Raw genomic sequence first — 19374 nt, 5'->3', positions numbered from 1 at the left:
GACCAGCTTCCAGCTTGAGTGGCCCTTCTCCTAGTCACTACTAATTTGCACTGAGAATTCAAGAACTATGCTTTAATGACTTCCCTGGGACCAGGGGCTAGCTGGGTTCCTATCCATACACTGAGCCTGTAAGACAGCGTGAGGAATGACAGAGAAGTGGAAGGAGGAGTCCGGGAGCAGCCAGCGCTGCCTGTGGGGCTCATGTATTGCTGGCTGTCTTCTGTCTCCCCACCCTACACAGGACCCTCACCCTAGAAGTGAGGCAGGCTGCTATCCTCAGAGCCTCACCTCCCCGTCGCTCCTCAACCCTGCTATCTTGGGTGATCAAGGTTCTGGCCACCCACCTGGGCCAATGGCCCATGATCTGGTGACCAAGGACAGGGCATGGAGGCACAGAAGGGTCAGCAATGATCTCTTCCTTTACAGTGTGCCACCTTTCTATAAAGTGGAACTTTGTCCTCCTTGGTGAGGAGCTATGTGGGGCATCCAGCCTGGCTCCTGGACTTTGGTCCACCCTGCTTGACGCTGCCCCACTGCTGCAGGGACCTCTCCTTCCGGCTCAGGGGCCGGCAGGGATGTCTTTCAGCTTTCTCTATTGCCCTCTGATGAAAAGATTGAGGCCCAGAGAAAGAGGCTGGGAAACAATCGGAGCTGTGCTTGCTTCTTCTGACTTTTTTCCTGACTTCTTATACAATAAATAAATGGACAGTGCAGTTCTGTTACCATCAGAGTGGGACACAGAACAGTTCCATCTCTCCTAGGCGACTTTCAGAGGCCCCTAGCAATGCTGATCTGTCTTGCATCCCCAACACTTGTCTTCTTGAGAAATTTACCCTGTATGGGAGAGCCCATGGTTCACAGCCACCTTTGTTTCCTGTTTCATGGACTTATTTTAAGAAAACCGTGTTGAGAGGGCAGAAGGACTTTGTACCATCCTCATCTCTTTCACAGCCCAATCCAGGCTTTCCTCCGTGACTGCCCCGCCTCAGGTGTACAGAGACACTGACTTTGTAGAAGCGTTGTGTATATTGTTAGACATGTAGATTAGAAACAGCTTCCTCTATGTTGGGCATAGTAGTGCATGTCTTTAATCCCAGCACTCAGAAGGCAGAGGCAGAGGTAGGCAGATTTCTGTGAGTTCAAGACCTCCTGGTTTACATAGAGAATTCCAGAACAGAGACCCTGTCTCCAAAAAAAAAAAAAAAGTAAATCGATATTGGTGGCTCACTCCTTTAATCTCAGCACTCAGGAAGCAGAGAAGGGCAGGTCTATAAATTTGACGCTAGCCTGGTGTTCAGAGTGAGTTTTGTGACAGCCAGAACTACAGAGAAACCCTGTCTCAAAACAAACAAAAACAAAAAAGCAAAAAGTAAACCTTCCTCCAGTTGGTAATTTGTTAGCTAATTTGTGTTGACATCTTTTGATAAGCAGACATATTTGATTTGGAAGCATCTAGCCCTCTATCTACCCATCGTTCTTTTCTGGTTATATTTTCATCTGCAAGTGAGAGAACTAAGCCGATCACTGAAGATTTCTGTTGTTTTCAAGGTAGCATAGTCTTTTGCATCTAGACTCATGATCAACTTTATTTTATTTTGTTTTATTTTTGAGACCCTGTCTCTAATTAATTAATTAATTATGCATGTTGCTAGCATTTGATTGGCATTGAGTCCACTCTATCAAGTTATTATCTGTTTAGGGAGAATTGGCATCTTAACAATATTGTGTGTTCCCATCCATAAACATGGGATGTTTCTCCATTTATCATGGCATCTTTAATTTTTTAACAGTGTTTTCTGACTTTCACCTTGGTGGTCACATTTATATTTAAATTATTCTTTAGCTTACAAATGGCACTGTGAGAGGTTTCCCTAGTACAATGGTTACCGAATCCTGTTCACCACATAAATAGGTGTGTGGTTTTAATGTTGCTTTGGTTTTGGTTTTGGTTTGGGACACAGTTTCACTCTGTAATCCTGACTGACCTAGAGCTTGCCATTTAGACTAGGGTGGTTTCCATGGAATCCACGACCTTCCTCTACTTTCCCCGTGCGGGAACTGAGGCATGTACCACCACACCTGGCACAGATGGCACTTTTGGTGTTGTTGTTTTGTTTTGCTTTTTACTTTTTCTGGTGTTGTTTTAAACTTTTTAGATTTATTTGTTATAGTATGTTTGAGTGTTTTGCCATGTATGTATTACGTATGTATGTGCAGCACATGCATGTCTGGTACCCATGGAGGGCATTAAATTCCCTAGAACTATAGTTACAGACAGTTGTGAGCTGCCAAGTGGGTCCTGGGAACGGACCCAGGGTCCTCTGCAAGAACAAAAAGTGCGCTCAACCACTGAGCCATCTCTCCAGTCCCTTTTCATTTTTTGAAATTATAATATAATTACATTGTTTCCCCCTTCCCTTTCCTTCCTCAAAATCCCTCCATGTATCCCTTCTAGCTCTCTTTCAAATTCATGACCTCTTTTTTCATTAACTGCTGATACATATATATACATGTAGATTCCTGAATATACAGCTTGCTCAGTCTATACAGTGTTACCATTGGGTGTGCTGTGCCTTAGGGAAGCCTATCTCTACAGCCCTCAGCTTTCCTCACTTGCATAGGTCTTTGCTAGGATTGATACTGAGGCCTTGTGGGTTTTCGCTGTCCGCTGTAGCATGTCTACAGTTGCTGTCCTTGTTCAGTTCATGTTTGGCAGTCATGTTGATATGATAAGACGTGACGAGTGTAGCTTCTGACACCCCTAGGAGACAGTCTCACAGCAAACTCCTGACCCTCTGGCTCTTACACAGTTCTTTCTGTCCCTTTGACTCAATGCTCCCTGAGCGTTAGGTGTGGAAGCCGGTTTGTAGATTTATCGCTGGGACCAGGGTTCACGACTCTCCATTTTGATTGGTTGTGGTTTTCTGTAATGGTCTCCTTTTGTTGCAAAGGAAAGTTTCCTTGTTGAAGGATGAGAAGTGCACTTATCTGTGCGTATAAGGACAAATATTTAAGATGTAATTAGGGATTATGCTGGTGTAATAAAGTGGCAGTTTCTCTTCCTCCTTCACTAGTCCTGGGTAGCTGACTAGGTTTTCACTACTTGGCATGATTTCCCTCTTGCTAATAGAATCTAACCCAAGTAAACAGCTGTGGTGATCAAGGTATGAGCACCATAGATTGTGTTTTTTAAACTTCATCTTCTAATTATCTGCCAATTACATAAACTAAAAAAAGTAGAGCTTTAGTATGGTTGTCAATTGTCCTGAGACTTTGGTGAATTTAATGATTACCTGGTAGACCAGACTTTCTTCACAGACAATTATATGGTTTGAAAAGGAATATCTTGCTGGGCGCCATGGCGCACACCTTTAATCCCAGCACTTGGGAGGCAGAGGCAGGTGGATTTCTGAGTTCGAGGCCAGCCTGGTTTACAGAGTAAGTTCCAGGACAGCGAGGGCTATGCAGAGAAACCCTGTCTCAAAAAACAAACAAACATGGGGGGCTAGAAAAGGGGAAATCATTTGAAATGTAAATAAAAAATATATAGAATTAAAAAAAAACAAAACAAACAAACAAAAAGAAATATCTGGAGCTGGAATGTCAGCCGAGAGCTGAGTATCGTTTGCTGCTCTCAGAGGACCAGAATTTAGTCCCTAACACCCATGTTGGGCTGCTCAGAAATATTTGTAAATTTAGATCAAGGGGGTATTGGCCCTTTCTAGCCTCTATGAGCACCTATGTACACATACACACACACACACACACACACACAAACACACACAACACAGACACGTTTTTATTTTTGTTTTTAAAGAAGCTAGGTATGGTGACATGCATCTTTAATCTCAATCCTGAAGAGGGAGAAGCAGGTGGATCTCTATGAGTTTGAGGCCAACCTGGTCTACACAGAGAGCTGGCGGGGCAGGGGGGGGCACATACTGAGACACTGTCTTAAAAAGTAAACCAAGAAGTCTGGGCGTGGTGGCGCACGCCTGTAATCCCAGCACTCTGGGAGGCAGAGGCAGGTGGATCTCTGAGTTCGAGGCCAGCCTGGTCTACAGAGTGAGTTCCAGGACAGCCAGGGCTACACAGAGAAACCCTGTCTCGGAAAAAAAAAAAAAAGTAAACCAAGAAATACATGAATGAATAGATGACTAATTAATTAAATTAAAGGCCATTCTTTGTTTCTTATCCTTTGGCCATTTGTTTTTCTCAGCTCCATTCTCTGGTTAAGACAACCAGTCCAGTGCTGAATGAAGAAGAGTAGACAGCCCACCCTACACCCAGTTATACAAAAAATATTCTATAGGTTTATGGATCACATGCTTTTGGAGACATTTCTTTCAATTTTTTTAATCATAAAGGGCATCTGTCAAATGTTTTGTTAAAGCTGCTGAGATTTGTTCACTACTGTTAATATAAAGAACCATACTGTACCAAGCAATGGTGGTGCAAGCCTTTAATCCCAGCACCCCAGAAGCAGTGGCAGGCAGATCGCTGAGTTTGAGGCCAGCCTTGTCTACCGAGTGAGTTCCAGGACAGCCGTGGCTACACAGAGAAATCCTGTCTTGAAAAACTAAAAAGAAAAAAAAAAAGCTCAAAAAATTACTGAATTCTGAATAAATGTTGATATCTAGCATATATTGATTTATTCAAGATGTCTCCCAGGTGTATTGGCTCACAGTTATAATCCAGCATTTTGAGGCAGAACCAGGAGAATCACCACAGATGCAAGGCTAGATGTCTGCCTAGTGAGCTTCAGGTCAGCCTAGACTACAGAGTAAGACCTGTCTGAAAAATTAAGTGAACAGCTGGCCAGGGCAGTGTACTCTTTAATCCCAGCACTTAGGAGGTAGAGAAGTAGGAGAATCTCTGTGAGTTCAAGGCTAGCCTGGCCCACATAGTGAGTTCCAGGACAGGTAAGGCTATATAGAGAGACCCTGTCTCAAAAGAAAAAAAGATAAACATATATATATATATATATATATATATATATTACCCTACTGGGTATGCCGGCACTACTGGATATCTTAACACTTAGCAGATAGAAGCAGGAGGATTAGGAGTTCAAGGCCAGCTAACTGTAATTTCAGCCTCCACAGAGACCAGCATTCATGTACACATACCCACATGCAGCCACACATACCTACACATAACTAAAAATAGTTTTGAAAACAAATATTTTTAAATGATTTGGGGCTAGAGAGGTGGCAGAGTGGTTAAAAGCACTTGTAGCTCTTGTAGAGGACCTGGGTTCAATTCCTAGTACCCATGTGACAGTTCACAAGCACCTGCAACATCAGTTCCAAGAGATCTAATTCCCTCTTCTGGCCTCCATGGAGGGCTGCATGCACATATGAACTTCAAGCACACACACATGCACAGGAAAACACGCAAACAGATGGATAGATGGATGGATGGAGATGGATGGATGGATGGGTGGGTGGGTGGATGGATGGTTGGATGGATGGATAGATGGATAATAAATAAATAAATACTTGTTTTTTCAGATATGTCTAGGCTGTCCTAGACCTTGCTGTGTAGGCAAGGCTGGCCTCAAACATACAGAGATCTGCCTTCTTCTGCTTCCTGAGTACCGAGACTAACAGGGTGCACTACCATACCCAGCCCTGAAATAAATAATAGTTTTTAATGGAGCTGGGAGTACGGTTCAGTGGTAGGATACTTGCCTAGTATACATGAGGTCCTGGATTCAATCCTCAATACTGTAAAGAGAAAAAAAAGATACTTTGTATGTGTTCATAGGCTGATTTAATGACATTTAATAGAAGTTTTTTTTAAATTTGTATTAGTATTTACATGTATGTGCATGTGTGTGTGTGTGTGTGTGTCCAAGGATGTCGGAGAGGAAGCTGGAGTTCCAGGCAGTCGTGAGCTGCCTGATGCGGGTGCTGGGAACTGAGCTCTGCTCCTCTGTGAGAACAATATGTACTCTTAACCACCTAACTATTTCTCCAGCACTGAAGACTTTAAAAGACAAAAGTCAGAGATACTGATCTCAATTTTCTATATAATAATCATGGCAGACTTGCATATCAAGTTATATTGACCTAAGGCAGGGGAGAAGTTATCTTCTGTCCTTTATTTTCAAAAAAGTTTGTGTAGTGTATTGTTTCTTACAAAAATATGTCAGGATTTACCACTGAAGCCTTCTGAGTGTGAGATTTCCTTTGAGGGCATTGTTTGGTTTTTGGTCTTTTCAAGACAGGTTTTTCTGTAGCATTGGCTTGTCCTGGAACTCAGAGATTCGTCTGCCTCTCTGCCCCGAGTGCTGGAATTAAAGTTGTGTGGCACCATGGCTGGCCTGCAAAATTTCCTTTGTAGAGAAGCTTCATTCCCACGTCTGTGTGATTTTTAGTAATATCCCTTCTTTCCTTCGGGTTTTTGGAAATCAGCAGGTGTTTTTGTTTGCTTGTGTGTTTAGCTGGTTGGTTTTTGATTATTGTTGTAGTTGTTTATTTCTTTGTTTGTTGTTGTCGTTGTTGTTTTGTACATCAGCCACCACACCCTGCTCCAACGTTACCGTTGCCTCTATTCTCCCGTGCTGAAGGGTTAACTTTGGGCTTTAATTGTTTAATTAAATTTTGAGTGTTTATTGTTCACTAGTTTGTGGATATTTGCCCTTCGTTTCCTTCCATTTTCTTTGGGACTTGTTTTATAGTGCTTTGTTTGCATTGTTCATTCAGCGTCCTTGCTGGCGATGGAACCCCGGGCCTTTGTGCACACCAGACAAGACCCTGCCACTAAACCACACCCCAAGCAGGTGTTTCTAGCTTGTTGAAGTAAAGGCTTAGATAACTGATCTTGAGTCGCTTGCTTTCTTTATCAATTTTTTAAATTTTTTAAAAAAATTTAATGTGAGTGTTCTGCTGTGTACACATCCACGGGAGGCCAGTAGAGGGCGTCAGATCCCATGACAGATGGTTATGAGCCACCTATGGATGCTTGGAATTGAACTCAGGACCTCTGGAAGAGCAGCCGCTGAGCCATCTCTCCAGCCCCAACTGCCTGATTTTATTTTGTTTTGCCTTCTAAGCCTAACATATTTGTTAAAAGCTAGAGATTTCACTGAAGCATTAGTGATATGTAAGTTTTTTATTCAGCTCCAAATATGCTTTAATCTTCTTATGTTTTCTTTGTGACTTCATTTTTGGTTTTCTTTTTCTTTTCTTCATTTATTTTATTTTTGAGACAATGTCTTTCGATGTATTCCTGGCTGACCTGGAACTCATAGACCAGGCTGTCCTGGAATTCATATAGATCCTCCTCCCTCTGCCTTCCAAGTACTGGGACTAAAGGCATGAGCCACTACCGTTTGCCTGGCTGTGTCTTCAGTTTTGACCCATAAGTTATTTTTTCTCTATGCCATTCACTTGTCCATTCATTTATTCATGTTTGTGAGACAGGGTTTCACTCTCTGGCCCAAACTGGCCTAGACTGCCTGGCCCCCCTGCTTCCCGTCTCCCAAGTGGAGTATCACAAGCAATCATTACCGTGCCCAGCTTTGAGAATTCATTTAAGTTTTGATTTATTTGTTGATTGTTTTTGAGACCGGGCTCCATGGAGCCCAGACTAGTTAGCCCTGAACACTGTGCAGATGAAGAGGACCTTGAGCTCTCTCTATCCCGGTTCTTCTGTCTCGTGTCCTCCGAGTGTTGAGATTACAGCCTTGCCCCACCACACCCTGCTGATGTTTTTTTGTATTGATCTCTGCTCTAATTCCACTAAGGTCAAAAAACTCTGTGCTTTCAGTCTTGTGGCCTTTCCTCAGACTCCTCTGGTCGCCTAGCAGCATGCCTTTGTTTGGTTAGTTGTGAGGCGTTTTGTTTCAGTGTTTACCCTGCCTGCTACAAATGGAGACTTGCCTCCATCCCTCTGCCTTTCTGCCTACTCATTGCTGAACCTGTCCGCAGCCGTCAAGCTAAGCTGTACGAAATCTTACGTCCATGCAGGCTACCTACATTTTTTTTTTTTTGCAAGGGTCAGATTCATACATATGTTTTCAAGGTGTCACTAATTTGTCAGTAAAGAGGCTGGGCGGGAGCTGGATGAGAGCGCTGCTTCTCTGTACACACGCAAGTGTAGCTCACAGGGACTTTGGGCAATGGATAGGAGAAAACCTGAAAAAGTCAGTAGTCATTTCATTCCTGAAGCAATAATCCCCTAAGAGTGTCAGTTTGCATTTTTTTATTCAGTCAGGCTTCCTGCATTTCACTTTGTTAAAAAGTTACAGTAGTGAGGCTGGAAAGACTGGTTAGGAGTTTCACTGATCTTACAAAGAACTCAGGTTTGTAAAGTTACACCAGGGACTGGAAAGACGGCTCAGAGAAGAGCGCTTGCTCTTAGAGAGGACTTGGGTTCAATTCCAAGTATTCACAGGATGGTTCCTCTAGTTCCAGGGGATCTGATGCCATGCCCTATTCTGACCTCCATGGGCACCACGTACTGGTACACACACATATGCAGGCAAACACTCATGTATTATACTATACTATACTATACTATACATGAGTGTGTATAATATATGTATATTATAGACACACACATCAGGGTGTTATGTCATATGCCTGTAATCCCAGCAGCACTTGGAAAACAGAGATAAGAGGACCACTACAAGTTCAAAGCCAGCCCGGAACCCTTGTCAAATTCCAAGCTAGACAGAGCAACACCCTGTCAAACAAACAAACAAGAAGAGATTATTCCTCATTTGGAACCAGGATTTTCTCTTCATAAAGGTCCATTCACTCTGCTTTAAAAAAAAAAGGGGGGGGGGGCTTGGCATGGTGGCACATACCTTTAATTCCAGCAGAGACAGATGGATCCCAGAGTTCAATGCCTCATCTACAGACCAAGCTCTAGAACAGTCAGAGCTACATAGTAAGACCCTGTCTTCAAAACCAAATAAAATAAAATATCTGAGCCATGTGTTGGTTAGGCACCCTTTTAATCCCAACACTTGGGAGGCAGAAACAGGTGGATCTCTGAATTTAAGGTCATCCTAATTTAGAGAGTGAATTCCAGCATAGCCAGAAATACACAGAAAACACTTTCTTAATAAATAAATAAATAAATAAGCAAATAAATAGATGTATAAATGAATAGAATAGATTAAGTGACTGGGTATATACCCACTTGCCTCTCATTCCAATGCTTGGGAGGCAGAGGTATATGGCTTTCTGTGAGTTCCAGGCTAGCCAGGACAACAGTGAAACCCTGTCTCAAAATAAATGAATAAAATAATAAAATATAAAAATAAAAAAGTTACTTATAACCCAGTGTGGTGGCACACACTTATAATCTCAGCACCAAGGAAGTTTGGGCAAGAAGAGAATTGTGAATTCAAGGGCCTGGGCCGTATAGTGAGACACTGTCTCAAAATCCTATTCCAGGGCTGGAGAAATGGCTCAGCAGTTAAGAGTACTTACTCTCGGCTCCTCCAGACATCCAGAATGCAATTCCCAGCAAGCACATGGTGGCTAACAATCATCTATACTGAGATCCGATGCCCTCTTCTGTCATGTGATCATTCATGCAGATACAGTTCTCACACACATAAATAAATCTTTTCTAAAAAAACTGCAGTAAAAAGTTGCTTCTATAAACTTAGGGCTCCTTTCCTTCAGTTATTTTGTTAGGTGTTATCTTTTAATCTTGGTTTGGTTTGGAATGTTTTTGTTTTTGTTTTTTATTTTTTTTTAATTTATTTATTTATTTATTATATGTAAGTACACTGTAGCTATCTTCAGACATACCAGAAGAGGGCATCAGATCTCATCACAGATGGTTGTGAGCTACCATGTGGTTGCTGGGATTTGAACTCAGGACCTTCCGAAGAGCAGTCAGTGCTCTTAACCGCTGAGCCATCTCTCCAGCCCCTAGAATGGTTTATAATGGTGTGGTTGTTTGAGGAAAGAGGTGGTTGTTTTTTTCAAGACAGGGTTTCTCTGTATAGCCCTGGCTGTCCTGGAACTTGCTCTGTAGACCAGGCTGGCCTTGAACTTACAGAGATCCACCTGCCTCTGCCTCCTGAGTGCTGGGATTAAAAGAGTTCACCACCACTCACCACTGCCCAACTGCATGTGGCTCTCTTTATGACTATAAACAAAACTAGCCGAGGGCTGGAGCGATGGCTTTTACAGACAACCCAAGTTTGGGTCCCAACACCCACATCAGGCAGTTCCTAACTCTCTGCACCTCCAGGTCCAGGGGCTCTAATGCCCTCTTCTGAACTCCCCTGGCACCGGGCACAAAACAATCATACACGTAAAATAAAAATAAAGGAAATAAAAAGAAAGCTAGCCAAAATCAAGGAGAGCTAAACCCCAGGAAGCTGAGGTAGAAGGATTACTGGAAGTTTGAGGGCATTATGAGTTACATGGCCAACCTGGGCTACAGAGTGGAACCTCCTCTCAGAAAAGAGGTGAGGGGCTTGGGATGTGGCTCAGTGTGTAAAGGACTTACCTAATATGCACAAAGCCTTGGGCTTGATCCTCAGAACCACAGACCCATGCAGATATGGCAGCACAAGCCTGCAATCACATCACTTGGGAGAATCAGGAATACAAGGTCATACACAGAGCAAGTTTCAGTTTGAGGCCAGCCTAAGATTTTACACACACACACGCACACACACACATACATGAAACAGGGTCTTGCTGTGGATGGCCTGAAACTTGCTATGTGAATCAGGTTGGGCTCAGCATCACAGAGATTTTTTTCCGCCTGCCTCTGCCTCCTGAGTGCTGGAATTAAAAGCATATACCACCATATCCAGCTAAGTCTGGAAAATGATTTAATTTTATTATTTCACATGTATGGGTGTTTTACCTGCACGTCTGTGTCTGTATGCTACATGTGTGACTCGTGGCTGTAGAGGTCTGAAGAGAGCATCAGGTCCCCTGGACCTGGAGTTACTGGGGACTGTGAGCAGCCGTGTGGGTGCTAACAACTCAACTCTGATCTGAAAGAGCAGCTACTGTTCCTAACCACTGACCCATCTCCCCTACCCCAGTCTAAAAGGTTCTGAGGACTTTCGTCAGCAATCATAAGCCACAAAGACACACACCAGAACAGAAAGATGACTTCTCCCACCTGAGGTGTAGCTGTGGCCCTTCAGGATCCCCAGTTGGCTGAGACTCCTAGACTACCTTCTCTTGGGTCTAAGTAGTAGAAGAGCTGTGCTTGGCAGTGACCTCTGACCTTTCCCTTAGCACCTGGCCACATTCATCATGGACAAGAGTGAGGCTATTGCCTCAGTGGATGACGCCATCCGGAAGCTGGTGCAGCTGAGCTCTAAGGAGAAGGTCTGGGCCCAGGACGTTCTGCTGCAGGTGAACGACAAGTCACTGCGCCTGCTGGATGTTGAGTCTCAGGTACTGGTTGACAACAGCGGGTTCAGGGAGCTGATGGACAGAGGCAGGGCCAGATGTCCAGTTCATCCAGATGTGTGTGGCTTGCTGGTCTGTGGAAGGGAGTGGAGCTGAGGGGGGTCAAGGACAGCTGGACAGTGGCAAAGACAGAGTCTGGGCCACTTTTGGCAACCTAGACTGGCTTGGCTCTGTACCTGCTAGGTTGCTAAGCAACAGCCAGGGCAGCACTGTTCCATGCAGGAGCCTTGCTGGGTGTATCAAGCAAGACATGGCTGTGTCCCAGGGCCTATGCTCTAGGGCATCCCCAGTTAGTGTCTATGTCCCTGGCCCTGGGCCAAGTGTGGTCTGTGGTCCTGTTTTACACCTGTGAGTTACACATATGTTCCTATCTGGGGAGCATATTCCACATACTATGGCCAGAAGAACCCATCGCTGGGGTGTCAGTCCCTTTCTCGGTCACATACATAGCATTATCTATCACAATGGCAGCCTACTTCCCTATCCAAGGTCTGTCAGGTGAGGCTGACCCACCATATACCCTCCCGCAGGAGGAGCTGGAGAACTTTCCGCTGCCCACTGTGCAGCACAGCCAGACCGTGCTAAACCAGTTGCGCTACCCGTCCGTGCTGCTGCTGGTGTGCCAGGACTCAGACCAGAACAAGCCTGACATTCACTTCTTTCACTGTGACGAGGTGGAGGTAAGGCAGACAGCCAGGGGGTGGGCATGATGCCAGTTGGCCAAGCTGACTTGACACCCCTATGTCCCCAGGCGGAGCTTGTGCAGGAAGACATCGAGAGTGCCCTGGCTGACTACCGGCTGGGGAAGAAGATGCGGCCACAGACCCTAAAGTAGGGCCCTGGGGGGGGGTGTAGAAAGAAAGTGAGGGATCTTGCCTGTTTACTTGGAGCACTGTAGCCTGGGTTGGGAGGGTGGCAGGGAGGCAGCACCCAGCGGGAGGGTCATAGCCAGGCTGATCTCTGTCTTCCTCTGCCCTCTAGGGGACACCAGGAGAAGATCCGCCAGCGGCAGTCTATCTTGCCCCCTCCACAGAGCCCAGCCCCCATTCCCTTCCAGCGACAACCTGGAGATTCCCCTCAGGCCAAGAACCGTGTGGGCCTGCCGTTACCAGTGCCATTCAGTGAAGCAGGTAGGCTGAGGGATGGGAAGGAATTCCTCTCGGGGTTAACGGAGAACCCTTCAACAGCTGCTCTGTGCGCCCCCAACAGGCTACCGCCGTAGGGAATCCCAGGACGAGGAGCCTCGGGCTGTGCTGGCTCAGAGAATAGAGAAGGAGACGGTGGGTGTCCAGCCTCCCAAGACTCTTTTTCCATCCTTGCCTGCTTCCTGATGGCACTGGGTCGGGTTCATCATTGCCAGAGTGTCCCCACAGCAGGTGGGGGTGACAATGGCTGACCCCTGGTCCCTCTTCCAACCTCAGCAAATCCTTAACTGTACCCTGGATGACATCGAGTGGTTCGTGGCCAGGCTGCAGAAGGCTGCTGAGGCTTTCAAGCAGTTGAACCAACGGAAAAAGGGGAAGAAGAAGAACAAGAAGGGGCCAGCAGGTACTGCCCAGAGCGATAGGGAAGGGGTTGGAGAACACTAGGGCAAGGACAAGAACCGGTGAGTACACACTAGGCTGGAGGGAAGGGGGCAGCATCCACCGGCAGGCAGGACCCAGCAGGCGCACAGCGGGGGTCCAAGGCTCACAACTTTCCACATTTTGCCAGAGGGTGTCCTCACACTTCGGGCACGCCCCCCCTCAGAGGGAGAGTTTGTTGACTGTTTCCAGAAAACCAAGCTAGCCATCAACCTGCTGGTGAGTCAGCCCCACCCTGTGCTGGGAGTGCTGGTGGGGTGTCACACGTGCCCACACACCCACATGCCATCTGTCACCTGTTCCTTCTTCCCACCCCCAGGCGAAGCTGCAGAAACACATCCAAAACCCCAGTGCAGCTGAGCTGGTGCACTTCCTGTTCGGGCCTCTGGATCTGGTGACTGGGGCTGGGACAGGGTGGGGTCAGGGGCAACAGAGTGAAGCAGTGTGGGTTTGGGGTGGAGGAAACAAGTCACCACCTTAGCGTACTCAAGCTCTGTCTGGGTTCCCAGGAGGCCACAGTCCCTCCCTGAGGGACAGCCTGTAGAGCTGTGGCGGTGGTGAGGGGGGTAGGCTGGGTCTGGTGGATATGGTGGGCTGGGCTTCCCCACTGAAACTCACTCTGTCTAGATCATCAATACCTGTGGCGGCCCAGACATCGCACGCTCTGTCTCCAGCCCTTTGCTGTCCACTGATGCTGTGAGCTTCTTGCGTGGCCACCTGGTCCCCAAAGAGATGGCACTGTGGGAATCATTGGGGGAGACCTGGATGAGGCCACGGTATGGATTAGGGGCAAGACATGAACTAGTAGAGGTCTCAGGTGGGTTGGGTCCTGGCAGGGCATGTGACTGACCTTCTGGATTGCTGACCACAGCTCTGAGTGGCCCCGGGAGCCACAGGTGCCACTCTATGTGCCCAAGTTCCGCAGCGGCTGGGAACCACCCCTGGATGTCCTACAGGAGGCTCCCTGGGAGGTAGAGGGACTGGCATCCGTGCCCAGTGATCAGGTCAGAACTCCAGCCCAGCCCATGCCCACCCCTCCCCAGAGCTCACCTCCCCAGCCAACCTGTGTTTCTACCCTCAAGGCTTCTAAAGCACCAGTGTTGCCTACCCCAACCCCTCAATGCCAGGCCACCTTGGCTTACCACCTGCCTGGGCCTCTGGCCCTTTGTTCTCAGTGGTACACATTCATCAAGCTGTGTCCCTTGTCCCAAGACTGATCATAGTCACTCTAGCTATCCTGTACCCCATATCAAGCCCAGGCTCCCTGCTTTCCCACAGCTGACCCCCAAGAGCCGAGTATCCGTACGACACTCCCCGAAGCACAGCCTCACCTCTGAGCCCCAAGTCCCAGAGGACCTTGTACCACCAGGCAGCTCCCCACATGCTCACAGGTAAGTCCCCACACTGTTGTATGTGTGCTACCTTCACACAGAGTCAAATGCCTCATTCTGGTGCAAAATAGTTATTTTCCAAACGAGAATCCAACTTTCTTCTTGTTTAATTCTTATTGAAAACAGTTTTTTTTCTACAGAGAAACCCTGTCTCCAAAAAACAAACAAACAAACAAACAAACAAACAAAAACTTTGCCGGGAGGTGGTGGCGCACGCCTGTAATCCCAGCACTCTGGGAGGCAGAGGCAGGTGGATTTTTGAGTTTGAGGCCAGCCTGGTCTACAGAGTGAGTTTCAGGACAGCCAGGGCTATACAGAGAAACCTTGTCTCCAAAAAACAAAAAACAAACAAACGAAAACAGTTTTTTCATACAGTACATTTTCATCATGGTTTCTCTTCACCTAACTCCTGCCAGAGCCCCCCTCCCCAGCTGCCCACATCCACACCCTTTATTTTTCTCTCTCTCATAACAACAACAAAACATAGCAAACAAGAATAGAACAAAACAAGCAGAAAAAAAGAGAGCCAAAGAAAAAGCACAAAAAGTATGAAAAATTCCATAAAAACATAAACTCGGAAACCATAATACATAAGCAGAGACCCGTGCCATAAAAGCAATGCCCAGGCAAAGCATCGCCTGACAAAAACCTCCAAAGAATACCTCTGAGCTCCCTCTGTGTTAGCCACCAATTTTTATCTTAACTATGTTTTTAATGACTTATTTGTATTTTATGTGCATTGGTGTTTTGCTTGCGTGCATGTCTGTGTGAGGATGTAGGATCCTCTGGAATTGGAGTTCCAGACAGTTGTGAACTTCCAGCTGGGTGCTAGGACTTGAACCTGGGTCCTCTGCAAGAGCAGCCAGGGCTTTTAACTACTGAGCCATCTCTCTAGCCCCTCTTCTTAGCTTTGTAACAAATAATTGAAGGGAACTTTTCAAGTCACATCTGCTTTCAAAATCTTAATTCATATCAATTCTTTCTTTCTCTCTCTCTCTCTTTGTTTCTTTGTTTCTTTTTTCTTTCTTTCTTTCTTTGGTTTTTTGAGACAGGGTTTCTCTGTGCAGCACTGGCTGTCCTGGGGGTAGGCTGGGTCTGGTGGATGTGGTCCACTTTGTAGAGAAAGCTGGCCTTGACTCAGATCTACCTGCCTCTGCCTCCTGAATACGGAGATTTTGGCGTGGACCCCTGGTGCCTGGCTACATTAGTTCTTTCTATACTTTCTTGTTTCATAATCAATGTTAGAAAGGGATGGAGATTGGATGTGGAGGCCCACACCTTTGGTCCCAGGACTCAGGAGACAGAGGCAGGCAGATCTCTGTGAGCCTCGGGCAGCCAATGGCTGCATAGTGAGACCCTGTCAAAATTTCAATTAACATCAAAGTTTGAAACTCACTGAACCGAAGAAGGAAAGAAAGAAACTTATCAGCAGTACTCCTCCAGGCACTGCCCACTGCGGTGCTCCTGGGGACCCAGACTGAGGGGCTCCAGCTATCCCCTCCCCCACTGTGCATCCTACATCTCAGTAAATAAAACAGAAGCCCAAGAAATGGGGGTACCCCTTTTTTCTACCCCTCTTCTGGTTCTTCCTCCTACCCAGGGTCTACCTGGTGGTCCTAGGGTCCCTTTTCAGGGCTAGAAACAAGAATTCCCTGCAAGTTGGCTCCCCTTTCCTTGGGCTTCTTTAGCTTGGTATCTAGTGTCCCTGCCAGGACCACATGTATGGAACATTCTCAACCTATCAATACACTGGGCACAGACCTGAATCCCCCATCCCTCTCTCTCTCCAGTGCACCTGAATAGAGCATTGTCCTGTGTCAAGGCCACACTGACCAGGAGCATGACCTGGCTGGGGGAAAACCATTAGCCAGAGCTCACCCCTGCTGCAGGGATGCAAGGGCAGCTTCCAGAAAGGACACATAGTATCTCTAAGGGGCTGTAACTGAAAATATCCTAGCCCTGTGGTCAACTGGGAACGTGTGACCCTGTCACTCCCTAGACACACCTCTCTCGCCCTAGTCCCTCTGAGGAGCAGGGCAAGAGACTTCCCAAGACAGTTTGAGCTGGGCCAGCCTCTTGGAGTCTGTTCTGCCCCCCTCCTGCCTGCTGGAGTGTCACAGTTTCCATTCCCGGCTGATAAGCACAGCCTCTCTTCACTGCAACCTGGGCAGCAGAACAGGAGGCAGCCGCAGCAGGGAAGCAGGAAGAGACTCCTGTCCAGCCCTGGGTCTCAACTCTTCCTGGTCCTATAGGGGCTACCAGCCGACGCCAGCCATGACCAAGTATGTGAAGATCCTTTATGATTTCACAGCACGAAATGCCAATGAGCTGTCTGTGCTCAAGGATGAGGTCCTAGAGGTGAGGACTCGGGCTATGCAGGGGATGTGGGGCATGCTATGGGACACACCAGGGTCTGGAATCTACCCATCTTCCCGGTGTGGTGTGCTTGACCTGGGCTTCCTCCTGGGCCTCCAGTGGCCTCTCTGACCCCCACCACAGTCTGGCTGAGACACTGAGCTGCCTTCTGATATCTGGGGGATCCCTGGAGATCCACCATGGTGGGCAGCCCTTCGGTAGAAGCCAGCAGGGGCTTGCCATTCATGCCCACCCAAGATCACTACGCTGGACCAACCTATTTGTGCCTAATCTGAATCCAGGCCACCTACTGAGGGACAGAAAATGGAGCAGGCTAGGGGAAGCTCTACATTCAGAATCAGGTTACGAGGTGCCCTGTCTCCAGGCCGGGGGAGGCCAGGCAGGTACTGGGTAGCCCATCCGGCCCAGACATGCCTAGAGGACGGTGCTGGACTTCAGATCCTGGGCCGACACTCTACCCTCTGGAAGGGTTTGGCAAGTGACCCCAGCATCCGACTCTAGCGGTATTTGAGGTCTGCACGAGGATGTTGGTAAGTCTCACATTTTCACACTTGGCAGGTGCTGGAGGACGGCCGGCAGTGGTGGAAACTACGAAATCGCAGTGGCCAGGCAGGCTACGTGCCCTGCAACATCCTGGCTGAGGCTCGTCAGGAGGACCTGGATGCCCCCTTGGAACAGGTGATCGCCTGCCACGGCTCCATTGTGTCTACAACACAGTCAGAGCCCCTAAGGTCAGGGGTGCAGCTGGTCTCAGTGTGATATTTGAACCTGATCCCTGGAAACCTGCTGCCCCCAAGCTGGGCCCAGGGCTGTGTGGGTTCCTGGGGTCTTACTCAAGGGAAGAAAGGGCTGGCCCATTCATCTGGGGTCCTGGGTACACCCGAATATAATAGCCCCTCCCCTTACCCCTCCCCTCTTTCTCACCTCTTTCAGTCTGGCCAGAAATACTGGGGTCCAGCCAGCCCCACCCACAGACTGCCCCCAATTTTCGCAGGGAACAAAGAAGGTGAGTACATCTACTTTGGGGTTAGAAGTGCGGGGAAGCTTGTGGGGGAGGGATAGGAAGCGGGGGCGGGGGCGGGGGCGGGGTGTGTGTGGTGGGGGGCGGGGAAGAGGCAGAGAACGGTCCAGTCCGAGTGGAGGGGCTGAGAGCATGCGCCCCACAGAGTTAATCCACCAAATGGACGAGGTCAATGACGAGCTCATTAAAAGGATCAGCCACATCAAGACACAGCCGCAGCGCAACTTCCGCGTGGAGCGCAGCCAGCCAGTGCAACTGCCACTTACCTTCGAGTCAGGTCCGGACGAGGTCCGCGCCTGGCTGGAAGCCAAGGGGTTCAGTAGCAGGTGAGCCTCCCCACCCCCACTCCCACCCCAGTGTGCACAGCCGGTGGGGCGGGGCCTGGAGGACAGCACCACGCCCACGGCCCCGCCCTCACACCCACCTGCCCTTAGGATCGTGGAGAACCTGGGCATCTTGACTGGACCCCAGCTCTTCTCCCTCAACAAGGAGGAGCTGAAAAAAGTGTGCGGGGAAGAGGGCAGTCGCGTGTACAGCCAGCTCACCGTTCAGAAGGCCTTCCTGGAGGTGAGTAGCTCCTGCCTGCTTCTGAGTTCCTTCTTAGGCATGGGGTCACTGGAAAAACAAAAAAACAGCAGGGCGCTGACCTGTACACCCTATTCCCCAACCTCCTGGCTGAGGTCCAATCTCTGTTTCTAGAAAAGTGGGTCGGAACTGGAGAAGCTCATGAACAAGATCAGGAAGGCGGAGGACAGCCATCCCAACCTACACACTTCGTCAGAGGCAGAGGGGGCGCCGCACCTGTAGTGGCCCAGCCCGAATGCTTGGAGTATTATTTTTATATGTGTATTATTTTATACCAAGGACAGAGTTGGGCTGGGTGTGACTGGCTGACCTGCTTCCAGGCAGAGTCCTGTACAGGAGCCTAGCTACACCTGTGGCTGTCTCCTTTGCCACCCTGGCCCCAGCCCCAGCCCTAACTCACACTCTCCTCCCAAAACCAAGGCCAGCCTCAGCCAAACCTGTACCTGGCAGTGCCAGTCCCTTCTCAACCTGCTGCCAGGGCCCCAGGACTCTCCAGGTGGGCAAGGCCTCTTCCCCTGGTCTTCTCGATGCTCTTGAAGGTTCATGTTCCTTAGGATGCTGGGTCCCAACTCCACAGCTCTCCCTCATGTTTCTTGCTTCTACATTCATGTGCCCCTGCATCCGCTGTGCCCTAACTGCAGGATGGGCCTGAGTCCTCAGCTGGCCAGCTTGATGTCCTTGCCTACGGATTTGCCCACTGCCTTTACGCTGCTAGCACCTCAGGAACAACCTGGTCAGGGGCTCCAGGACAGGAGGCCTGGGGTGACCTGCTGGTATAGAGTATGCTATATTCTTTCTTCTTCAAGATCTAAGAATGCACTAGACATAGGGACACTTCAAATGTCCCGTCCCACGCAAAGAGCCTGTAGTAACACATGTCTCTGGCTATTTCTGCCAGCCTTTATGCTGGTAGCTGGTGAGTTTGCCAGCTCTGAATGCAGCCTCAAACTCAGAGATGAGAGTGGGGACTCCACAGTTATGTCAATAAACCATCTGTTTCCTAGCAA

At 48.1% G+C, this 19374-nt stretch overlaps 1 protein-coding gene across 2 annotated transcripts in view; it reads left to right on the top strand.

The window, feature by feature from the left end:
• The window catches only part of Eps8l2 (EPS8 like 2), a 26484-nt gene extending 7110 nt beyond the window's left edge, over positions 1-19374 (top strand). For both annotated transcript variants that reach the window (XM_052195523.1, XM_052195530.1), the window contains 17 exons: positions 11235-11396; positions 11942-12091; positions 12163-12242; positions 12393-12541; positions 12621-12691; positions 12833-12959; positions 13125-13213; positions 13314-13388; positions 13622-13770; positions 13866-13998; positions 14273-14385; positions 16638-16743; positions 17320-17439; positions 17695-17767; positions 17928-18108; positions 18217-18349; positions 18482-19374. In XM_052195523.1, the coding sequence (XP_052051483.1) occupies positions 11235-11396; positions 11942-12091; positions 12163-12242; positions 12393-12541; positions 12621-12691; positions 12833-12959; positions 13125-13213; positions 13314-13388; positions 13622-13770; positions 13866-13998; positions 14273-14385; positions 16638-16743; positions 17320-17439; positions 17695-17767; positions 17928-18108; positions 18217-18349; positions 18482-18589 (2019 nt within the window). In that variant the 3' untranslated portion in view covers positions 18590-19374. The remainder of the gene's footprint in view (positions 1-11234; positions 11397-11941; positions 12092-12162; positions 12243-12392; positions 12542-12620; positions 12692-12832; positions 12960-13124; positions 13214-13313; positions 13389-13621; positions 13771-13865; positions 13999-14272; positions 14386-16637; positions 16744-17319; positions 17440-17694; positions 17768-17927; positions 18109-18216; positions 18350-18481) is intronic.

This window comes from Apodemus sylvaticus, chromosome 1 (assembly GCF_947179515.1).
Source record: "Apodemus sylvaticus chromosome 1, mApoSyl1.1, whole genome shotgun sequence".
Taxonomy (NCBI): domain Eukaryota; kingdom Metazoa; phylum Chordata; class Mammalia; order Rodentia; family Muridae; genus Apodemus; species Apodemus sylvaticus.
This window is presented reverse-complemented; position numbering and strand designations above follow the sequence as displayed.